This window comes from Danio rerio, chromosome 14 (assembly GCF_049306965.1).
Source record: "Danio rerio strain Tuebingen ecotype United States chromosome 14, GRCz12tu, whole genome shotgun sequence".
Taxonomy (NCBI): Eukaryota; Metazoa; Chordata; class Actinopteri; order Cypriniformes; family Danionidae; genus Danio; species Danio rerio.
Window position 1 is genome coordinate 50,473,346 of NC_133189.1, and position 24,155 is coordinate 50,497,500.

The following is a 24,155-nucleotide window of genomic DNA, read 5'->3' on the forward strand; positions in this document are numbered from 1 at the left end:
ATATTAACCTGCATTGTGTCTTTGTGACATCGTGCAGAATATACAATTATACCGTGTATGATTCAGAGAGTAAGACTAATTCTGATTTCTTATTAATTTTTCTATTTAACTGTATTTCTCTGATTTATAACCATTAATTAAAAAAATAGAGCAATCAATCTAAACTTGAGTAAATATGTGGCTTTCTAGGTTACTAAAAAAAACAGAAATTGCACAAACAGACTTCTTAAAAGGCAGCTATATGCCAAAATGCAACGTTACGCCACAAATGCAACAAAACCCCCAAAGAGACTCTAATGTCACTGTGTCCTTTCCTACAATCTGGAGCTCTGAGCATCAGGACTGACGTCTCTTGACTGTAACGAACAGAAAATTTTGATCGCCTATAGTTATATGTGCCATTTCCAAGTATGATCCATTTGACCGTGAAACTAGGAAATCCAGCATGAATTACTTCCATCACTCACTCACAGCCTTTCATCCTTCCTTCCTTCCTCACTAGCTTTCTTATTCAATATGTTCACTTCATGTCTGTGAGCACCAAAGCAATCGTTTTATCATTCTGCATGTTTGTGCTGTATTTGAGTAAACACACACTCACCGGCCACTTTATTAGGTACACCTATTAGTACAGGGTTGGACCCCCTTTTGCCTTAATCCTTCGTGGCATAGATTCGACAAGGTACAGGAAATATTCCCTCAGAGATTTTGCTCCATATACATGATAGCATCACACAGTTGCTGCAGATTTATCGGCTGCACATCAATGATGCGAATCTCCCGTTCCACCACATCCCAAAGGTGCTTTATTGGATTGAGATCTGGTAACTGTGGAGGCCATTTGAGTACAATGAACACATTGTCATGCTCAAGAAACCAGTCTGAGATGATTCACGCTTTATGACATGGTGCATTATCTAGCTGGAAGTAGCCATCAGTAGATGGGTGTACACTGTGGTCATAAAGGGATGGACATGGTCAGCAACTGTAGGTAGACTGTGGTGTTGAAACGATGCTCAATTGGTACTAATAGGCCCAAAGTCTGCCAAGAAAATATCCCCCACATCATTACACCATCACCACCAGCCTGAACCAGTGATACAAGGCAGTATGGATCCTTGCTTTTTTGCTGACGCGAAATTCTGACCCAACCATCCGAATGTCGCAGCAGAAATCAAGAGTTATTAGACCAGGCAATGTTTTTTCAATCTTCTATTGTACAATTTTATGGGGTCTGTGAAAATTGTAGCCTCAATTTCCTGTTTTAGCAAACAGGAGTGGCACCCGGTGTGTTCTTCTGCTGCTGTAGCCCATCTGCCTCATGGTTGGACATGTTGTGCATTCAGAGATGCTCCTTTGCAGACCTCGGTTGTAACAAGTGGTTATTTGAGTTACTGTTGCCTTTCAGCTGGAACCAGTCTGGCCATTCTCCTCTGACCTCCGGCATCAACAAGGCATTTGCGCCCACAGAACTGCCATTCACTGAATATTTTCTCTTTTTCAGACCATTCTCTGTAACTCTAGAGACGGTTTTGTGTGAAAATCCCAGTAGATCAGCAGTTTCTGAAATACTCAGAGCAGCCTTTCTGGCAACAACAACCATGCCACATTCAAAGTCACTTAAATCACCTGTCTTCCCCATTCAGATGAACGGTTTGAACTGCAGCAGATCATCTTGACCATGTCTACATGCCTTAATGCATTAAGGAGTTGAACAGGTGTACCTAATAAATTGGCCGGTGAGTGTATATTATCATGGTACATGAATTTCTACTTAATTTTACATAATTTCTCCATGCAGCACAGATTTTTGTGTACTGAGTAAATGTGTTTTAATTACTGCACATGCAGAATTTAATTTTAAACTTGTAATTGTATGTTGAGTTGTAGGAAATAAACTTTGAAATTAACCTTTTTTTTTTCTAATATATTTCACAATTGCTGTTTAATGGTGATTTTCTTTGCAACACATTTGCCAACATGACAGTTTTAAAAACTAAATTCTTTGCCATGATGACAGTACATACTATTTGACTAGTTATTTTGCAACATCAGTATTTAACTTGAAGTGCAATTCAAAGATTAACTAAGTTAATTAGGGCAAGTTAGGATAATTAGACAAGCCATTGGACAACAGTGTTTTTTTCTGAATGGGGCTAGTGATTTTGCTTTCGACCTGTTTTTTTAACAAATCTACATTGATTCTTAAATCCCAAGATCAATATTTTAGTCTATGCAGTTTGAGGTAGGAAAAATCATCATAATTCAATACATATTTATGAAAACAAGCCTTTTCTTACATATTATGTTGCCATTTTGCTTCTAATTTTCTAACCCACTGGTTCTCAAACTGCGGCACCTGGACCACTAGTGGTACGGGGGCTTTCTTCTAGTGGTACGTGGAGGAATCAAATATGTCATATGCTACATATATTTTAAAAATTAGCAAAAAAATCAATGTGATGACATATAGCCTATATTTATGAGGTTCAAGCAACATCTCTAGGTTTTGATGTAAGGACTACTATATGATAATACTTTACATTTAAGTACAGGAGTTTTTTTTTTACTTTTTAAGAACAGTAGCCTACCATTTTTAATTAATTTTTAAAAGCATATTTCAATTTAAACATTGATGTTTTATTTTGTTTGTTTGTTTGTTTGATCACATATAAGTGCAGTACAGTGTTAATGTTCAAACTATTTATAATGTTTAAAGTGATGATAATAATAAATATTCTTAATAATAGAAATTAATCTGCCAGGTTTTTGAACTGTGCACAGCTATAGTGTCTTTACTGGGCTACTGTATTTCAATACTGCTCATTATGGTGGTACTTGTAGAAACAATTTTTTTTTCTGAGGTGGTACTTGGTGAAAAAAGTTTGAGGTCCACTGTTCTAACCTAATTAGCTTCCTATTTTTATAACCTATTTGTACTTTCCTAATCTATCGAAAATCTGCATAATCCAATACATATTTATGAAAACAAACCTTTTCTTACATATTATATTGTCATTTTGCTTCCTACTTTTTGAATGAATAATTTTTCTAACCAAATCTATATTGATTCTTAAATCTCAAGATCAATATTTTAGTCTATGCAGTTTGAGGTGAAAAGATTTAGCATAATTCAATACATATTTATGAAAACAAGCTTACTTTTCGTACTTTTCATACCTATTATTCTGTCATTTTGCTTCCTAATTTTCTAACCTCACTAGAAAGAAAAAACAAATTCTTCTTGATTTACGCTCCAGTATATGTTTATTCATTACACTTTTCCAGTTTTGTTTTTAGAACTCACTAATAAAGTATACACAGAAATTTATTATGGTAAAGCATCCAGTGTTGAAGGTAATGAGTTAATTAAATACCTCATTACTTCAACTTAAATGGAGTAAGTTCACAGTACTCATTAAGATTAGTTTGTGAACATAAAAGGTTTGTTGCAATCAGTTTCCTCAAACGGTTTTAGTTGCCTTAACTTAATGGGTTTTACAGCACTCAGTTGGTTTGAGTTCTCTACATGTATTCGGGTTTTACTGTGCTCAAATTGCTTTATTTACTCAAATAGATTAAGTTCACAGTACTCAAACGGTCTTAACTTTTTGGGTTTTACAGTGTATAATGGCACAACACTGTAAATTGTTAAACTAAGAAACATCATTAAACAACCTCTCTCCATTTTCTTTTCAGGATATTTAAAGACACCATTCCTGGAAAACGAACACACCAAAACTCTACTTTTTCAGCACTGCATTTAAAATGCTGACTGCGAGCGCATGGTGCTTACAGCTTGAAAAACAGCATCTGAAACAAACTATACGGCACATCCTCACGCCTCCGTTGTTTTAAACACATCCTCTTGTTTTTTGCCTTCTCAGCTGTAGTGCTTTTCCTGCTTTAAACACCAGCAGGCAGAGACTCAGCTCTCGTCTCCCCGTCCTCCCTGATGTATAGTTTGTCCCTGCCTAATTATCACCCAGGTTTGCCTTAACAAACCTCGGGAGTGAAGCCAACACAAAGACAGCGAGAGAGCGCGAAGAAGAAGCCGACGTGTTTGCGTATGGCGACAGAAATAGAGAGAAAAGAGGTGTTGGAGTGTTAGGGAAGAGGTGATGGCGGAGGGCAGAGAGACAGGAGGAGTAAAACAAAGAGGAAAATGAAGAGGAAAAACAACAAGAATCGATAGTGAGGTTTAAAGGTGAAGGTCAGGCCCAAATCAATAGCGATTTTTGCATATACATAAAAAAAAAATGCAGGTCAATATATCAGTTGAAGTCAGAATTATTAGCCCTCCTGTGAATGTTTTCCTGTCGATTTCCCAAATTATGTTTAATAGAGAAAAGAATTTACAGTATTTCCTGTATTTTTTTCTTTTAGAAAGTTTTATTTGTTTTATTTCGGCTAGAATAAAAGCAGTTTTTAATTTTTAAAAACCATTTAAAGTCAATATTATCAGCCCTATTAAAGGTGCAGTAGGACATTTTTTTGTTGTGCTGGTTGAAAGTCTCTTCACATTCCACTGGTAATGACTAAAGTAAATGATCTAAATGTATTTATTTGTATTTTTATATTCTGAGTAAGGCATAAGACTAAAAATGTTCATCTAATTCAAATTTGTCAGACAGGCAATGCCCATAGTTCTGATAAGTTGCTCAAACTGTGTCAACAACTGGAGATTTGTACATCTGCACACCCCGTTCACACATTTGCACGTGTACGCCAATGACTGTAAAAAATATGGACGACGCGACAGCCCTTTTTCCCATTGAACGCCTTGAGGGCAAAACGCCTGCTTGACGGGCACAAACTGTCGCAAAAGACTGCTGAAATTGGAGCCAGACATGCGCAGAAGGACTGTCTGATGGAGCCAGAGGAGGAGCCGCGAAAATGAGCAGAGTCGAGCTTCCAATCAAACGCTTTATGTAAAATCAACTACGCCCCCCGAACTTCTCAGCATGCGGTTGCTGTCATATCAACACAAATGGATGTAATAACAGTAACAAATATGAGGGTTTTATATATTCAATCGCGCCAGCTCCAGGCCGCAGCGCATAACTTACTCGCGGCGTCGCGGGCTGATTCCGGCTCGCATGCGGCAGCGCCTGCTCGCTCGGCCGCCGCATCTGGCTCGATTGACTCGGGCTGGAATTGGGTAGTGAGTCCAGGCATCCGGAGTAGGTCCAGCAGAGGTAACATTAGTCAGTCTGAGCTCTAAGAGATAAGTCTCCGGCAGGCGAGAATCTAGCCGGAACTGTGTTTTGCTATCTGGGTGGCTAGGCGTGTATCAGCAAACTAATAAAGCCCGAAAAAAGCCCTGAACTTAGCGAATAAACAGTGTTCCACCAGGATCATGTATGTCAGAAACTATAGTTTACTGCTGAACTCATTTTGTCATGGTAAAATAACACAGAAATCGAATAATAACATTTCAGTCTACTTCAGTCTCCTGCCGAAGCTCAGACGCCGCGCTTTGAGAAACTGTCAATCACAGCTGTCAATCACGATGACACGCCCAGCATTAAATTACTGCTAAAAACAAACTGTTTACAAAAATGAAGATCTGCACCTATTTCAGCACAATAACCAGTGCCTTAATCGACCAGAACTATCTTTCAGGACATTTTATTGCAAGTGTAATACATTTTTTTATTTGGGCTCAAGTCTCCTTCATTAACACGGAGGAGGCGGGCTTTATGACTTGTACTGCAGCCAGCCCCCAGGGGGCGATCTAACGGCCGAAACCTTCACTCAAACGTAGGCTTGCGGCACACTTGGTGTACGCATGTTCATGTGCACATAAGAGAGTGACAGCAGTGAAAACAAATGCTGAATCAACTTTTTAAAATCCTGAATCAATACTGAAATTACTTTTGCACACTGAAAGAAGGACGACACCATGGATGAAGTATTTCTCTTATGATGTGTTCACACCGGACGCGGAACGCGCGGATAAATCGTGATTTTCGTGCGTAAATAGCCGTGTAAACATTTGAATTTACTCGCTTCATTTGTGCGTTAAGTGAAGTTTATTCATAAACTAATTTCGAGAGGATCACGTGCTTATGATTTATCACGGCCAGTCTCGCATTTGCTAATCACTAAACTTCCAATCATATGAGCCCTAAGCTACTATAAATAGCCTCAGTTTTCAGTTCACTTTATCTTCGTTTGGAAGAAACCCCCCTCCTCCCCTATTCTCCTCCTTTACCTGTGATTGGGCGGCACGGCGGTCCAGTGGTTAGCACTGCAAGCCACACAGCAAGAATACTGCCGGCCCTAGTTCCACAGGACCGGTGGTTGTTTCTGTGAGGAGTTTGTATGTCCTCCCCGTGTCCGCGTGGGTTTTCCCCGGGTTCTCCGGTTTCCTCCCACCATCCAAAGACATTCAACATACATAACAATCAAGCTTGTCTAATCCCTTACGTTCCCTTAGCTACAGCGGCAGGGGAGTTCTGAGATCCACCGAGCTCGGGCTCCCCTCTTGCTCTGCCAACGGGAGGAAGCCCCGGGCTCGAGGAGCCCTTGAGCTCGGGGCTCTCTCCCGGGACAGCATGCCAAATAAGCTTTGTAAATCATCAGCTAAGTGTGAACTCTTGAAACCCGCTTTATTTGCGGAGGCTTTCAGCGGTGCTTCTGACTGAGCCAAGACCAGTTTGGTGAACTATTTGTCGTTGTCGGCAGGAGGATTTCCCCAGGACACCGACAACAAGCGATACGCCACAATCACGCCCCCACAAGAGCAAGCTTCTGATTGGTTAACACGGCGCGAATGTCCGCTGAAGTTCAGATTTTTGAACTCGAGCGATTCGCGCATTAAGCGCATCAAACGCTCAAAGCTCTTAATTTGCACCACGCCATTCACGCGTATTGCGCCATTCGCAGAATTCATGTCATTCGCGCCACGCCATTCGCGCCGCAGGATGTCTATTCGCGCATTTGCATTGACTTAACATGCAAATCACTTGCGCTTGATGCGGGTTCCATGTCTGGTGTGAACGCAGCATTAGACAAGTAATATTTAGGCTGGCTTGTCAAAGCTAACCTACTGTCCCATAGACTTCCATTCAAAAGACTCTCATTGACTTAAAATGGGATCAAACTTTATGAGCTCATTACTCTGAATCAGACTGTCATACAGACTAATGGCTGAGCTCATTTAACTCAGAATACCAAACTGCCAATAACTGATGAGCTTTTAACTTTTTAGCCACACCCCTAACTACCACATACTGCACCCTAGCAACTGTCCCATAGACTTCCATTACAAAGACTCTCATTGACTTAACATGGGATTAAACTTTATAAGCTCATAACTCTGCATCAGACTGTCATCCAGACTAATGGCTGAGCTCATTTAACTCTAGCCAGCAGCCAATTACTGAAGGCCTTTTAACTTTCTAGCCACACCCCTAACTACCACATACTGCACCCTAGCAACTGTCCTATAGACTGTAATTAGCTGTGCAATAAAATGCTAATAATTCTATCATGCTAATGACATGCCAATAATGCTAGCAACATGCTACTCATATGCTAATAATGCTAATGACATGCTAATTCATACTGAAAAAACATGCTAATAGCATGCTAACTCATGCTAGAATCATGCTAGTAACATGCTAATTCATACTGGAAACATGCTAATAACATGCTAACTCATGCTAGAACCATGTTAGTAACATGCTAATTCATACTAGATTCATGCTAATAACGTGCCAATTTATACTAGAATAATACTAACATGCTAATTCATGCTAATTTTACTACAATCATGCTAATAACACACTAATTCATGCTAGAATCATGCTAGTAACATGCTAATTCATGCTAATAACATGCTAATCCATGCTAGAATCAAACTAATAACATGCTAATTCATGCTAATAACATGCTAATCCATGCTAGAATCATGCTACTAATATGCTATTCATACTTTTTCAAACTGTTTTAAACTAAATAAACTATTACCAACAGGCTTTGTCAAGCCAGCCTCAAAGTTTGTCTCGACGAACTTTACTGTCTAGTTTGTTTTAAAACTCTTTTAGTCACGCAAAGCTGATGTAGATTGTGTTGTGTTATGAATGGGTTATTTGCACTCAAGTGTTGTTCAGCTGAAATCTTCCACCGATAGATTGATGTGACTTTTCAGTTTCATAGGGGCTTTTTACATAATTGATCATGTATTTTTAATTAGTTTAATAACAAAAACTGAGTAAATATCGCTATTGCGCCTAACCTGCTTTACTACCCTGCTGAAAAATCCAGCTTAGACCCGCCTAAGCTGGTTGGCTGGTTTTAGCTGGTCGACCAGGCTGGTTTTAATGGGGTTTTGGCCATATTCCAGGCTGGTTTCCAGCCATTTCCAGCCTGGTCTTAGCTGGTCAGGCTGGAAAATGACGAGCTAAATCCAGCTAAAACCAGCTTGACCAGCCTGGTTGAAGCTGGACATAGCTGGTTTTGGCTGGGATCCCAGCCTGGCTAGGGTGGTCAAACTGGTTTTAGCTGGTCATCTCCCAGCCTGACCAGCTAATACCAGGCTGGAAATGGCTGGAAACCAGCCTGGAAATGGCCAAAACCCCTCTTAAACCAGCCTGGTCGACCAGCTAAAACCAGCCAACCAGCCTAGGCTGATTTAAGGCAAGGCAAGGCAAGGCAAGTTTATTTATATAGCACATTTCATACACAATGGCAATTCAAAGTGCTTTACATAAACAAGAATAAAAGAAACAAGTAAAATAAAAATAAAAACAAATAATAAAAATGCGTAAAAACAAAACAAAACATAAAAACAGGTAAAATGTGATATAAAAGAATGAAGATTTAAGCAGTTTTTTTCAGTAGGGTAAGCTGAAGTTGCTTTTATATTCACATTGGTTCATTTTTGAACAATGACAACCTGTGACCCTGTGTTGTTTACCATGATACTTTTAATATTCGGTCTGAAATGGCAAGTCTGGCTTAGTAATTAGTGTAATTCCTGCACACAGTCTAACACTAAGCAGAGTTTGTTTAGGACAAAACTCGTGAAAGAGTGGGAACAGCAATCCTTGCCTGCATGAAATATTGCACATTATGAGAAGGTAACTAACTGAAAACATGCTCGATATAATACAGTTTTTATTAGGAATTGAGGTATTATAAAAGTACCATAAAGTTTTCAAAAGCCAAATGACATGATCTAATTGTCTGTTGTCATTTTTAATGTTCGTGTTCATGATATCAGGGGAGCGGTTTTGAGCGACAGGGCAGAGACTGTGTTTCAAAAATAATATAGCATTTTGGCAGATCACCTATTGCACCTTTAAGGATTATTATTCTTTTGCTAGTCTATAGAACAAACCACTGTTGTACTATGAATTGCCTAATAACTTGCCTAGTTAATTAACCTAATTAACCTAATTAAACCTTTAAATGTCACTTTAAGCTGTATTCTAGTATCTTGAAAAATAACTATTATTTAACTATTTATTTCAGTTCTTAGAGATGAGTTATTAAAACTATTATGTTTAGAAATGTGTTGAAGAAAATATTTCAGTTACACAGAAATTGGAAAAAAAAAAAAAAATATATATATATATATATATATATATATATATATATATATATATATATATATATATATATATATACAGGGGGCTAATAATTCAGGGGGGCTAATAATTCTGACTCCAACTGTACATTGAAATTTGCGTTTGTGTGTTTGTGAGACGTGGTTTTGATGAGTAGGACTCTCAAGTGCAGATTTATCACCGGTATTGATTAGTGGACGGGCAGGCACTTAACACGGGCACGCTCGCGATCGACACACACACATCTGCATACTCGCAAATACTGACTCAACTACTGGACATTTTGCATAGCACTCTGCTGTCGTAAATTACGCACGGACTGTATAGGTCTTGCAATGCACTTTTAAAATATGCACACCTCTCGTTTATGTATAACATTTTTATTTTGGTCACAATTAATAATAAGGTTTTAAAAAATGATATGTTCATTAATGTATTTACTAGCATGAACTAATGATCAACAATACTTGTAAAGCACTTAGTTAAACATTTACTAATGCATTATTAAAATCAAATTTCACGCTTGTTAATATTAATTAATGCACAGAGAGTTAACGAGAACTTACAAATAACAACTGTGTTTTCATTAACTAAGGTTATTTCCTTCAACTTAGTCTTGATTTATCAGGGCTCGCCACAGCGGAATGAACCGCCAATTATTCCAGCATATGTTTTTCGCAATGGTTGCTCTTCCAGCCACAACCCAGTACTGGGAAACATCCATACAGACTTATAAACTATGGCCAATTTAGTTTATTCAATTCACCTATAGCGCATGTCTCCCACACCAACACGGGAAGAACATGCAAACTCTAAGTAAATATTTGAACCAACATTAATTAATACAACCTTTTAGTAAAGTGTTTCCAATATGTTTTCAAAAGAAGCATCAAAATAAACAAACACAGTAGTCATTTTAAATATATTAATAAACATTTTAAATAACTGTTCTCGGTTTTAAAGCAATTGAAAATTGATTATTAATTTTTTAGCAGATTTTCAGCATCATAATTGCTTAGAGGGTGTCACAGTGGGTAGCACAATCGCCTAATAGAAAGAAGGTCGCTGGTTCAAGCCTCGGCTGGGTCAGTTGCCGTTTCTCTGTGGAGTTTGCATGTTCTCCCCGTGTTCACGTGGGTTTCCCCCGGGTGCTCCGCTTTTCCCCACAAGTCCAAAGACTAGATATAGATGAATTGGGTAAGCCTAGTTGTCCGTAGTGTATGAGTGTGAATGACTTTCATAGCAATCATAGCAATAATCCTCATTTGCATTAAAAAATTTATTATTATCAGTAATTAAATATTTTTGCTGGAACACAAAATTAATAAATAAAAAAAGTCAGTAGAAACAAAGTAGAAAGCATTTAAAGACATAGATTTATTTTTCTACTTTGTTGAAGAATGTTGGAAACGGCTACATTATTCAAAATATCTTCTTTTGTGTTTAACAGAAGAAAGTCAAACACTCAATTTCTGGTCTTTTTCATTTAATTTAACACATCCTTGTATAATGAAATGTAAATTTTTATATTATTTTAAAATGTTATGGACAACTTTTACTTGTTTTTTTTTTTTTTTGCGATCACTGGAATGCATTTTAGATCAAACATAAAACATTTCCTGTTAGGGTTTCGGGGCGACACAGTGGCTCAGAGGGTAGCACAATTGCCACACAGCAAGAAAGTCACTGATTTAAATCCCAGCTGGGTCATTTGGCATTTCTGTGTGGAGTTTGTATGTTCTCCCCAATGTTAAGGTTTCAAAACAAAAAGTACAATTGTTATCACAGCTCTTTTTAAAACCATGCTCATTTGTAGAGTCACACATGACTGGTCTGTTTGTTGTGTGAAAAACTGCCGCGGTATTGCATTTAAACAGTTCATAATTTGTTCAGAAAGTTTCCTTTGTGTAAATGACTGTACATTGTCTCACTGGCATATAAATGAAAAAATTAAAGAAATCATTTAAACAACATTCCAACTTATGCTCATTTATTTATCACGCATTAGCATGTGTTATCTACATTAGCAAATTCAAAATAAAAAAAAAATGGTTATTTGAGAGACCTGAAAAATAAAACTAGGAAGCCCAGACCAACACAGGGAAAACATGAAAACTCCACACAGAAATGCCAACTGACCCAGCCGGGACTCGAACCAGTGACCTTCTTGCTGTTAGGCGAGCCACCGTGCCACAGTTTAACAGTATAATTTAATATAATATAATATAATAATATAATATATATATATATATAATAATTAATATAATATAATATAATATAATATAATATAATATAATATAATATAATATAATATAATATAATATAATATAATATAATATAAAATAATATAATAAAGTGTTCAATTTATTTATAAAATTATAATAACAATTAACATTTTAACTTATTAATATACTCATTTAATATACTTATTAATATACTAACTATTTTACTTATTATTGTTTATAGAACTAACTTAAATAAAAAAATAAAAATAAAATATGAAATAAATTATCTTATCTTGAATATATTAGTACTGATGTACTAAGATAACAAAGACTAATAAAGAAAAAAAAATTAAAAACATAAACATATATTAACTATACAGATATTTCTATGGCATATGCAAAATGCCATAAAGATCATAAATAAATAAATGAATAATTAAATAAACAAAAATAAATAAAACAAAAATAAATAAATTAATAAATGAATAAATAAAAGTACGAATTTAAATAAAGAAATAAAACAAAAATAAATTAATTAATTAAATTAAAATAAAACAAAAGTAAATTAAAATAAAATAAAAAATATTTTAAATAAAAATAAATAAAGATAAATAAACTAAAATAAGTAAATAAATAAATAAAACTAAAATAAAAAACAAAAACTAAATACAACTAAATACATTTAAATAAATAAAACTAAAATAAATAAATAAATATAATAAATAAAAATAAAATAAATAAATAAAACAATAAAATAAACAAAACTAAAATAAATAAATGTAAAATAAAATAAAAATAGCATAAATGATTAAATACAACTAAAATAAATAATTAAAACTAAAATAAATAAATAAAATGTAGATAAATAAAAATAAAACTACAATAAATAAATAAAACTAAAATAAATCAATCTAAAATAAATAAATGAAAAATAAAACTAAAATACATAAACGAAAAATGAAACTAAAATAAATAAATAAATGGACAAGGTAAAAATAAAACTCAATTTAAGCATTTATCAAAAAATAAAGATTGAATTTATTGATTCATTTTAGTATTTCAATTTATACCAACATTGGTTTAATTTTAAATACAGTATTTAAATGAAACCCCTGTTATCATTTGCTCAATGTATGACTGACTTTCAGTGAAGTGCAAAAGAAGAGAAACTGAAAAACACTCGAATCCAAACAACAGTTTTTCATTGGATGGATTTTTTTCTCTTCAAAATATCTTTTTTGTGCTCTACCGAAGAAAGCAATGAAAACAAGTTTGGAGTGATATGAAGGTGAGTAAATGATGAGAGAATTTTCATTTCTGGCTGCACTGTCAAGACGATTTAGCAGCTCATCTGGTGGAAACGGTGTGCAGATATGAGATTTCTACTGCTGCTATTTCAGGTTAGAGGTGGCTTCACACTGCGCACAGCCTATTGGAAAAACTGTTTTTACATGTAACAGTCTCGTTATTCAGAGTCTCCCGAGAGCAGAAACATTACAGGCCCGTAACTAATGAGTAAAAGTGCAACTGAGATAATTGCAGACATAGTCACTGGTCCTCAGGAGAAAACTACTTATAAACTACAGCCCATCGCATATGCTGGATGTTTTACACTGTCAGTATTGCAATACAAAAGCCTAATAGTGAGGTTTTGGTGTTTTGACTCCATTTAAAGGGTTATTTTTCATCTAAAAATCTTTAATTCAGTCTTTATTTACTAATCAATGTCATAACTTGCTGTTGCAATGAACATAACAATGTATAGCTCAAAGTCAACACAAGAAACATTTAAATATAAAGTCAGAAGCATAGAAGAGTGTACTGCAATCTAAACAAGATGGTTATGTTTATAATATAATCAATATAATATTACATGTGTTTAATTTTATTAAAAGTGAATGACTGTTAATTAAAGTTTTATGTGTAAGTAATGTGGATTTATATAGCGCATTTATCGTGTATGTCGATATACCCAAAGCGCTTCACAATTTTGAGGGGCGTCTCTCCATACCACCACCAGTGTGCAGCATCCACTTGGATGATGCGACAGCAGCCACAGGACAACGGTGCCAGTGCGCTCACCACACGCCAGCTATGGGGGGGTGGAGAGACAGTGATGGAGCCAATTCGGTGGATGGGTATGATTGTGAGGCCATGATTGTAAGGGCCGATGGAGGGAATCTGGCCAGGAGTTACACCCCTACTCTTTACAAGAAGTGCCATGGGTTTTTTAATGACCACAGAGAGTCAGGACCTCAGTTTAACGTTTCATCCGAAAGACGGCACTTACTGACAATTTGGTGTACTCTTCACTATACTAGGGCATTATAGGACTCACTCAGACCACAGGTTGAGCACCCCCTGCTGGCCTCACTAACCCCACTTCCAACAGCAACCTATAGTTTTCCCATGTGGTCACCCATCCAGGTACTGACCAGGCTCAGCCCTGCTTAGCTTCAGTGAGTAACCGGTCTTGCGCTGCAGAGTTATGTGGCTGTGGCAGGCTGTATGCTAACAACTGAGCCCCCCTTTCGCCTCACAGCAAGAAGGTCGCTGGTTTGAGTCTCGGCTGGGTCAGTTGGCGTTTCTGTATGGAGTTTGCATGTTCTCCCCGTGTTGGCGTGGGTCCGAAGTCATGCGGTACAGGTGAACTGAATAAACTTAATTGGCTGTAGTGTATGCGTGTGGATGAGTGTGTATGGATGTTTCCCAGTACTGGGTTGCAGCTGGAAGGGCATCCGCTGTGTAAAACATGATGAATAAAGGGATTAAGCCGAAGGAAAATGAATGAATGCGGTCAATATTATTAGCCCCCCTTAAGAATTATTTTCTCAATTTGCTACAAAACAAGCCACTGTTATTTAATAGCTTGCCTAGTTGAAATTTTAATCTATTAAAGTCCTTAAATAGCATTTTATGCTGACAATTAATATCTCAAATCACAAAATAAGACAAAAGTAATATGCAGACATCAAAAGAAATCAGATATTACAAGTATTATGTTTAAAGATATGCTGAAAAACTCTTCTCTCCATTAAGCAACACTTGGAACATAATTTTGGTTTCAACCTCACTGTACAAATATTTGTAAATTTGCAGTTTTTACCTAAATGTATTGTTGAAAAATATTCAATATTCATCAATATCGAATGACATAAAATATGATATCGTAATTTTTTTTTTTTTGCAAAATCACCCAGCCCTAGTAAAATATCTGTAATATTCGTAAATTAGCAGTTTTCTGTATTTTGTGATTCATGTTTTTATTTTGTTTTATTGTTCCCTGTTTATTTATGCTCTGGAATTGCATTACGAAACTGATCTTTCTTCCGTCAACTGTTAATCTGGAAAAGTTTAGGAAAGTGACTGTTGTAACATTTTTAATAGTTTTAAGTCATTTATTGTCTGGGTTGGTGTTGTATTTAATGTCAAAAAAAAAAAAACTTGTAATAAAACAAATGGAGAATCAGATTCATTACCACGAATCTGACGAACCGCATTACCTGCTTCCTTTAGACAGTTTGTTTCTGGTTCAAATAACTTGTTTACCCGTTTGTTTATATACAGTAATCATGCAATGTATGTGTAATTATTAAATTGATAAAATTCACAAACAAATAATGTGAATAAACTACTTTACTGTCATTCATTTCCAAAAGTATATTCCAATGTGCATTTGTGGTCAAATAAACTGAAGACCGTTTTTCAATCAGTTCATCTAATTCAACCAAAAGAGCCAGTTCAAAACACCAACATTTCCTGAAGCTTTCAGTTTCAATGTTCAGTTTCTTGAATCATTTATTTTATAAATACCTCGCTGTATCGTCAGTATTATGATTATTAGTTTAGTTTGACTTAAAAAAAAAAATAAAGGGAATCAATTGCGCTATATGAACCTCACAGAACCAGAGTTTCAGCTAAAAATCATCTTAATATAAAATTGAAGCAAAAAGATGAATAAAAAGTAATTTTGGAAAGTCTGATGCTTAATAAGTGAACAGAAAACTTACATTTTCTAGTAAACTATTCTTTAATTTTGGCCACTGTTTACTGCCAATATATGGACAAGCACAAACAGAACCTTTTTTTTAACATTACTCATTGTGCGGTATAATGAAAAAAGAGGAATACACAACATTTGAACAACAGCTGGGTCACTAAATGATTACTCTTTTTACATTTTTACACCCCCTTCAATAATAATAGTCAAGACAATAAGTGTAACTGAATTGCCAAAGAGCTTGTTATTGGATAATTATGTGAAGGTATATATAGTAGGAATCAGAAGACTGAACTGTATTTCTGAGAAGATCTACCCTGTTGTCAGATCAAAGTGTTTTTTAATACATCACAGTGAGCAAACGCTTTCGAAAAAGCACAATGGCTCTCTTTAATTCTGCCGTCTTATTCAGAATCTGCTGATGAATTGTTTTTCTTTTGTGGATGTTTGTGTGTGTATGCGTGTGTGCTGGTTTTGGTGGTTTACAAGGACAGAAATTTGCATGATGACCTGGGTATTGTGGTTATTGTAAAATCTAACCTTAACTTAAGGTAGTTAACTAGAGTACTTTTCCTTTTTTTTTTAAAAATTGTTTTTATTTTTTTTTTCTTAACCTCTTACTCTTCCTATTGCCTATAGAATACAAAAAAACAGGTGTTAAGCCATGAGAACCGAACCGAAAACAGTGTTAAAAAACCGAGCTATGTATTGAACCGTGGGCTAACTGTATTGTTGCATCCCTAGTCCTTACAAACGACAAATAACAACATGTCTGTGTGTGTGCTGGTTTTGGTGGTTTACATGCATAGATATATACACTAGATGTCGCCTGGCCTATTGTTGTCTATTGGACGGAATGCGTCAATAGCGCCGCCATCTTGCTACAGGGTAGCGCTCCTTTGAAATGAATGCTGGACCAAGGTACAGTGGAGGACTGTGGCCATCCAAAGCCAGAGATATACACATATACACATATATCTATGATCGGGAGTTTTCCTGGATGTTAGTATGTAATTTTTTTTTCTAATTACGAAAATTATAATTTTACATCACTTTTCTACATTGATGGACCGCACGAGCATTCCTGACAAAAAGCTTGTGTTTGTGTGTACAGAAATGTACTATTCACCCTCCCTGTTAAATTTGATCTAATCATGTCCTGAAACACACCTCCTCTCCTGCTTTCACTTCTCATACTGACGTAGGGAGCGATTCGCTTGTGAATGAATCCCCCGAACGACTCCTTCACTAACGTTAGACGACAATAATACAAGTTTCTGGCACAGCAGCATCTCGTTGTCATATTTCTTTTGCATTGTTTACTGATTTTATTCAACAAACTTAGCAAAAGCCGAGTGTTTAGTGCGAGTTGGAGCTGCTTTGCCGTATGGTGAATGCAGTAAGAGACTGTTATCATCAATAACGTTACCTGATTAGCACAAAAGTTCATAACATACAAAAACAGAAAAAAAACTTAATATTACCTATGAAATGTTCTGCCTTTGTGCTTTGTTTTCTTTGTTTGCTCATTACTACACCCGTAGACAGCGCTAAAGTCCCGCATCTTCACGTAATAACACTGTCTTGACTAGTGCGGTTGAATGACATTTGTCCTGGGAGCACTGTACCAATGTGGCGGCGCTATTGACGCATGCTCAGGGTCCCTATGCGATATCTAGTGTACATATCTATGGTTTACATGCCCTGAAATTTCTATGATGGCACGGGTATGGCCTGGTACTTGGGTTAAACCGAACCCTAACATTGAGGTGGTTTATGAGGACATACCTTATGTCCTTGTAGTTCAAAATGCTTTAAAAACATGTTTAATGGTGTTTGTTTAACATTCAAAATTGCCACTGGTTTCCTTTGAGTGTTGGGTTTAGGCATAGGACAATACAAAAAGTTTTTGTTTTATAGTTTGAAGTGTTAATAGTGAGCCGTTCACTTGAAATTTTCACCAGATGTTGGTAACAACCAAAAAAAATCACATACGGTATGTAAAGATAACTACACTAATTAGTTTACAAATTAAGTTACGTGTATAACATGAAATGATGCAGGAAAAAAGTATTGAACACATGAAGGGAGGTGTAGAAAGGCAGTGAAAGCCCAGACAGCAGCTGAAACCTCTCAGTAGTTCTTTGGCAACCCTCTGCACTTTATCATTTGTCAAATAATATTATCTACTTCAGTCAAACATCTACATGAGCAGAAGGATGAAGATGAAACTAGGGTGGACACTTCAGCAAGACAATGGTCAAAACACAGCCAAGAACACTCTCAAATGCTTTCAGAGAAAGAAAACCAAGCTGTAGAATGGCCCAGCCAATCACCTGATATGAATCCAATTAAAAAATACAAATTAAAGATCAGATTTCATAGACGAGACCCATGGAACCATCAAGATTTATACACGCTGTTGAAAAACTCACACCTGAGCAATTCTTGTGGCTTCATTCTCCACATGAGAGGCGTCTTTAAGCTGTCATCACCAAACAAGCCGTCGATATAAAGTATTAAATACGTTTCAGCAATTCAGCACTTTCTCCTTGTGTCATTTCATTGTTATCACACATACGTTTATGCTACATTGTGTTAACACATTTTGCTTTATTTCTATGTTTGCATTGTTTGGGTTTTTACCAAAATCACAAACAATTCAAGCTCCTTTAGAAATATTACTCCCAGGAAAAAAACATGAAGTGTTCAATACTTATTTTCCCCGCTGTATTTCTACCATTATCACAAACCCCTATGGAGAGCCCTTACAAACCACCAATACCAAAGTGTGTGTGTGTCTGTGTGTGTGAGAAGGGCAGCTCTATCAGACGTAGTTTAAGAGTTTAGCGCTCACTTCATCTCGCTGGGTCTCTAATCGCTCTTTTGCTCCTCAAATAGCGCCTCTGTTCTCACTCACGGAGCTCTCAGAGATCGTCTGTTCGAATTCAGAAAAAAGTGCAAAGCCTGAGGCTGACAACAGCTCCCATCGCACACATACGTTCTCACTCTCTCACCTTTGTTTCCACCTGCTGATTCTCACTTGCTCTCTTTCACCTTCTAATTCCTCTCACCTCTCCATTGCTTCTCTCCTCTAATGTCTTTTCCCTCTTGAGCTGCGTCTACATTCGTCTCATTCAGCCTAGGAGGGAAAAAAAAGAGGGAAAAAAAGAATTGACTCACCTCCTCCTCCACCTAGAAGTGTCTTGTTAGCTGAAACGACAAAAAGAAAACAGAAGACTCTTCAGGGAAGATGTCAAGAGACATTACTGCAAGAAAAACAGTGACTTATAGGAAGCAATGCCTTACTGGTAATTGACAATACTAACTCAATCAGAATGTAAAGAATTAAAGAGCTTTAACTAATTAAATAGCTCTATATTAATAGCTATATATATATATAATGATATATATATATATATATATATATATATATATATATATATAATGATATATATATAATGATATATTGTATCATTATACAAATGTTTGAAATAAAAAAATAAAATTTTAAATAGTTTTGAGTATTTATTTGACCAATAATGATGAGAAATATTATTACAATTTTTAATAACTGTTCTGTAAATTGAATTATTTAAAAATGAAATTTATTCCTGTTAGTAAAAGATGAATTTTCAGCCTCATTTACTGACTCTAAACAGTGTCACATTTTTATATGGAGGTTTTTATTTTCTATTTATATATTTATATTCTAAAATGCAGATTTGCTGTTTAAAACATTATCATTTTCGTTGTTTATAGTACTTTTGATTCACTGATTAAATGTGGTAATTTATTTAAAAGCAATTCATTCATTTATTTTAATTTGTTTTATTGTAATTTATTTTATGTAATTTTATGCTATTTTATTGTATTTTTATTATTTATTTATTTATTTTTTTACTTATTTATTTATTTGTCATTTATTGCATTTAATTTGTTTTATTTAATTTTATTTTATTATTTACTTTATTTTTATTAATTTATGTTATTTTATTGTATTTTTTTATTTATTTATATATTTTAACGCATTTATCTTACACTCTTAGAAAAAAGTTTACAGTGGTACAAATAATGTTCCTTAAGAAACAGTTTTGTACCTTTGTAAAAGTTATACTTTACATGAAAGAGAAAAGACCTCTTTTGATACTGTCAGACCTTTTATGGTACAGTTGAAATGAAGGTACACAATTGTTTCCATAAAAAGGTACATAAGTGTTGGACAACTCCTTTATTACAATATCTATGAAACTAAATATTACTGGAAGGGCAAAGTGATTTTATGAATAAATCCCATATTAAAATAAGAATCATGATTTAAAAGCATATGTTTAAAGAAACTCATAAACATTAATTATTAACCTCCTAAACTCTGGGACTGAGTACGGGGTCGTTAATGTCATTTATTTCCGCATTCTTTCAATTTTAAACGTCCGTACTATCCCGATAACCCCATAAGTGGTTCCGTTTTCTCATCAGTTGGAATAGAATAACTTTTGCATAGATTATGACAGAGAAAATTTTGCTTTTTTCCTATGATTACTGACATTTGCAGGAGCCACCAAAGTTAATTACAGCAAACACAGTACCTAAAAGGTACACTTTCAAGTTTAAGTTTACAAAAAAAGAAAGCGCCTCTCTTTTTCGGAAGGACTTTTTATAACAAAGACAACATATACAATTATTTTATTCACTTCCACCAGTGTTTTATGAAAATTCAAAGGGTTTTCTTTAAAATGATACCAAGCTTTTGCATTTACACCTCTGCATGTGGATTTGGGAAGCTTTTTTTTTATTTGGGTAGCCAAATCCAGGCGGAAACCCCAGATTTTCACTTGACTTTAGGAGATTCTATAAAAAGTTTTTTAAAACAAAAACTGCTAAAACAAAACTAAAGGTATTGCAAACTAAACATTTAAGGCATTTTAGTAAACATTTGGTAAGCATTTTCTCATAAATACAGTTTTATTATTGATATACAGTACGCAGATTTTGGGAGTTTGCTTATTTTACTACACACGTGAGCTGGCAAAAATCCATACTAATACATTTTAATATTGTAAAACTAATCAAACATTGTGCATATCTCGTTACAATATGTTTGCATAATTCTATTCCTACTTTGAAATTAAGTAAATTAAATGAACTTTTAAGTGATTAATGAAGTGTTGTATACAGTAAGTAGTATAAGTGACGTGTTGTGATGAAGATGGGAGAATGTATTTCTGTAACATTTTGTGAAAAGTGTTTTTTATTCTTTATTGTGAATGGAAAAGGTGCATTTACACAAAAAGAAACTTCTTTATTTAAACATTGTTAATAAATGTACTTGATGTTTTATAATTACTGAAAATAAATGGACACATATTGGATAAAGCAAAACGCCTTTAAATAGTTCCTGAATGGACACATTTGACACTGTTTTGGTTTCCCCTGGTACAAATCATGTCATTAAAGATACAAACTGCAATGGTACAAATTTGTTTCTTTGTCTTAAGGTACAATTCTGTTCCATAAAAAGGTACTGCAACAGGGACAATGAATTGTACCTTTATTGGCACAACATTGTACCATTTTTTGAGAGTGTATTGTGACCTTACCACTTTTTTATGAGCTCAATGGAGAAAAAAATAAACATGCAGTAACTTTCAGTACCAAAATATAAAAACATTCCATAACATAAGAGCACATAATGTGACCATTTTAAATGTGCCAGTTTTCATGCAGTTAGTATTCAAACTACATTCACTGCCTTGTGCCGCACACAATTTTCTGCTTGCTTAATAACCTAATCAAATTACAGTCATGAGCCTGGTCATCCAATGTGCTAATTGACATTTGCATCAATACAGTAAAAAGCAGGGTCGTGAACCGTGTCATAGGTGAAGCGAAAGCCTTTATCCAATTTTATCAATTAAATTTGTAGATAGAGTGGAGCATTTCATTAAAAAAAAAACTGAATAATCTAAAATATCCTGCTTAAAGGAGTAGTTCACAAAAAATTTACTCCACTCAAATAATAAGTTTCTCTCTTCTGTTGAACACAAAAGAAGTAATAGAAAACCGCACTGTAAAAATGTATCTGTAAATTAGCAGTATTTTGTTATTCATGCTTTTATTTATATTTTTCTAAAATATTTGTTTATTTATGCTTTTGAATTGCATTATGGGTGCTCAATCATTCGCCCAACAACTTTTAGGGCTCCATTTTTTTAACAATCTAGGTGCAAAGTCTACAGTGCATGGTGCAAAAGCATTAAGAGCTTGTCTAAATCCACTTTTGCTATTTTAAGAACAGAAAAATATGCCTTGCACCCTGGTGCATGGTCTAACAGGGTTGTGCTTATTCTCTTAATGAGTTATGTGTGTCTTTTGAGCTAATCTCACATTCAAAATGGTGCATTTGCTACCATTTACATGGCGACTTTGTAAAGTGGAAAAACTGCTTTACTAGTGAGAAAACAGTTGAACAGAGCATCTGCAGAACAAGAGTAAACAATGAGCCTCCTCCATTTGGCTGCTTTACTTACTCTTTACTTTTACTCTTTACTTTACTCCTTTACTATCGTAGAGTAAAGAAACGGTGGAAACTCACTCCACACACTCCACATCTATTAGCCTACATATTTAATTTAGTTTGTTAAGCACAAGGATTTGTTTCAAAACTATTTCTAAATTCAGTTCTAATATCCAGCAAAGGAATAAACCAACTATAATAACAAAGTGTTTATAATAACAAAGAGTTGTACTCAAACACACGTTTATTCCTATGCCCCCATATAGTGACGCATATGTCTCCAAACCCGACAAGTGGACAAATTTAAGCTTGTACCGATAATATTATATTATACATATAATAACTATTAATACTGATAATCATAACATTATACAAAAGCAAATTGTCATGAGTAAACTGAAAAAGCACCCCGACATCGGACATTAGTGTACATCCTGTGTGTATTAAGCAATGTTTAAGCGAGGCGCACAACTAACGCGCTCTGTGCTGGACTTTAGAGCAGCTTTTAGTTGATCAATGGTGCGGTCTATTTCAGTTCATCAAAATAGTAACGCACCAACAATGTGCCTTAACACACCTCCTTTTTAGACCAGCACACCCATAAGTCCACAAAGTGGTGCAAATTGATTTGCCATTTAAACAATGTGGTGCAAAACATAAAAATTACTGTTTCTCTGGTCAGAGAATTGCAACAAATCCACCATACATGTTTTGCGCCTTATTGCGCTGGGTGTATGATAGGGCCCTCAATCTTAAAAAAGTTTGAAAAAGTGACGTTTATGAACATTTTAAAAGTTTAAAGTGGTATATTGTCTGAGTTGTATATTACAGTACAAAATCCTTGTAATCAACTGCAAGTACATTTTCTGTTATTTTACAAACTCATTTCTCTAAATATATTATTTCTTATACATTATTTCAAACTACTAAAATGTCAATAAAAGTCACTTTGTTAATCTCTGGAGTTGCATTTTCAACATCAAAAGTCGACAGAGCAGAGATCAACATCCCATAATGCAATTCACAACCGTAAATAAACTGAAAACACTGAAAGAACAATTATGTAACTCAACGGTTGCATGTTTTCAGCATTCTTCAAAAAATCTTCTTTTGTGCTCAACTCCTAAAGGTTTATGCAACCTATGCTCATTCTGAAAATGTACCTCTACATACATTTCTTGAGAGCACCAAATACGTCCCGGAGATACGTTTTTATTTTCGCGAATCCACCAGAGGCCGCTGTGTACGCATTTTCAGATCTTAAATTTCTCGCTCGCAAGTTCCATTCATGACTGCTGTTCTTACTTAAATCCACCAGAGGCCGCTGTGTAAGTTTTTTCCATTCATGACTGCTGTTCTTACTTAAATCCACTAGAGGCCGCTGTCAACTGAATGACTGACCGACTGAATGACTGATCCACCCTGCTCCTTCCCTAAACCCAACCAATAGTGTTTTAAAAATCACTGATTGACCTGCCCACCCACTTCACTAAACCCAACCGACAATCTTAATAAGCAATCCAGAAAAAGAAAAGCCTCATTTTTACCACATTGTCAGATTTTACCACATTCTCACCATGTTCTTTGTGTTTATTTAATTTTTTTTTGATTCTGCTTATATCTGACCCACTTTCTGGAACCGTTCTTTGCCGGACTCGAACCTTGTCATTGTGGTCGACTCCTCTCTGCGTCTCAAGTCTGCTGATGTACATGGAGAGCTAACTGGACAAACTGATAACAGCGGGAAAGCCGTCCACACGTAGGTAATCAGTCAGCGAAAAAAGGAACGGTGTCATATCCCCCCGTATCGTTCGTTTTAAAGACGAAATGCAGCC

At 35.3% G+C, this 24,155-nt stretch overlaps 1 protein-coding gene across 3 annotated transcripts in view; it reads right to left on the minus strand.

Annotated features, from left to right (window-relative positions):
• The window catches only part of macrod1 (mono-ADP ribosylhydrolase 1), a 206,563-nt gene that overhangs the window by 61,428 nt on the left and 120,980 nt on the right, over nucleotides 1-24,155 (minus strand). For all 3 annotated transcript variants that reach the window (XM_073921356.1, XM_073921357.1, NM_001004573.2), the window contains one exon: nucleotides 18,987-19,016. In XM_073921356.1, coding sequence (XP_073777457.1) covers nucleotides 18,987-19,016 — 30 coding nt within the window. The remainder of the gene's footprint in view (nucleotides 1-18,986; nucleotides 19,017-24,155) is intronic.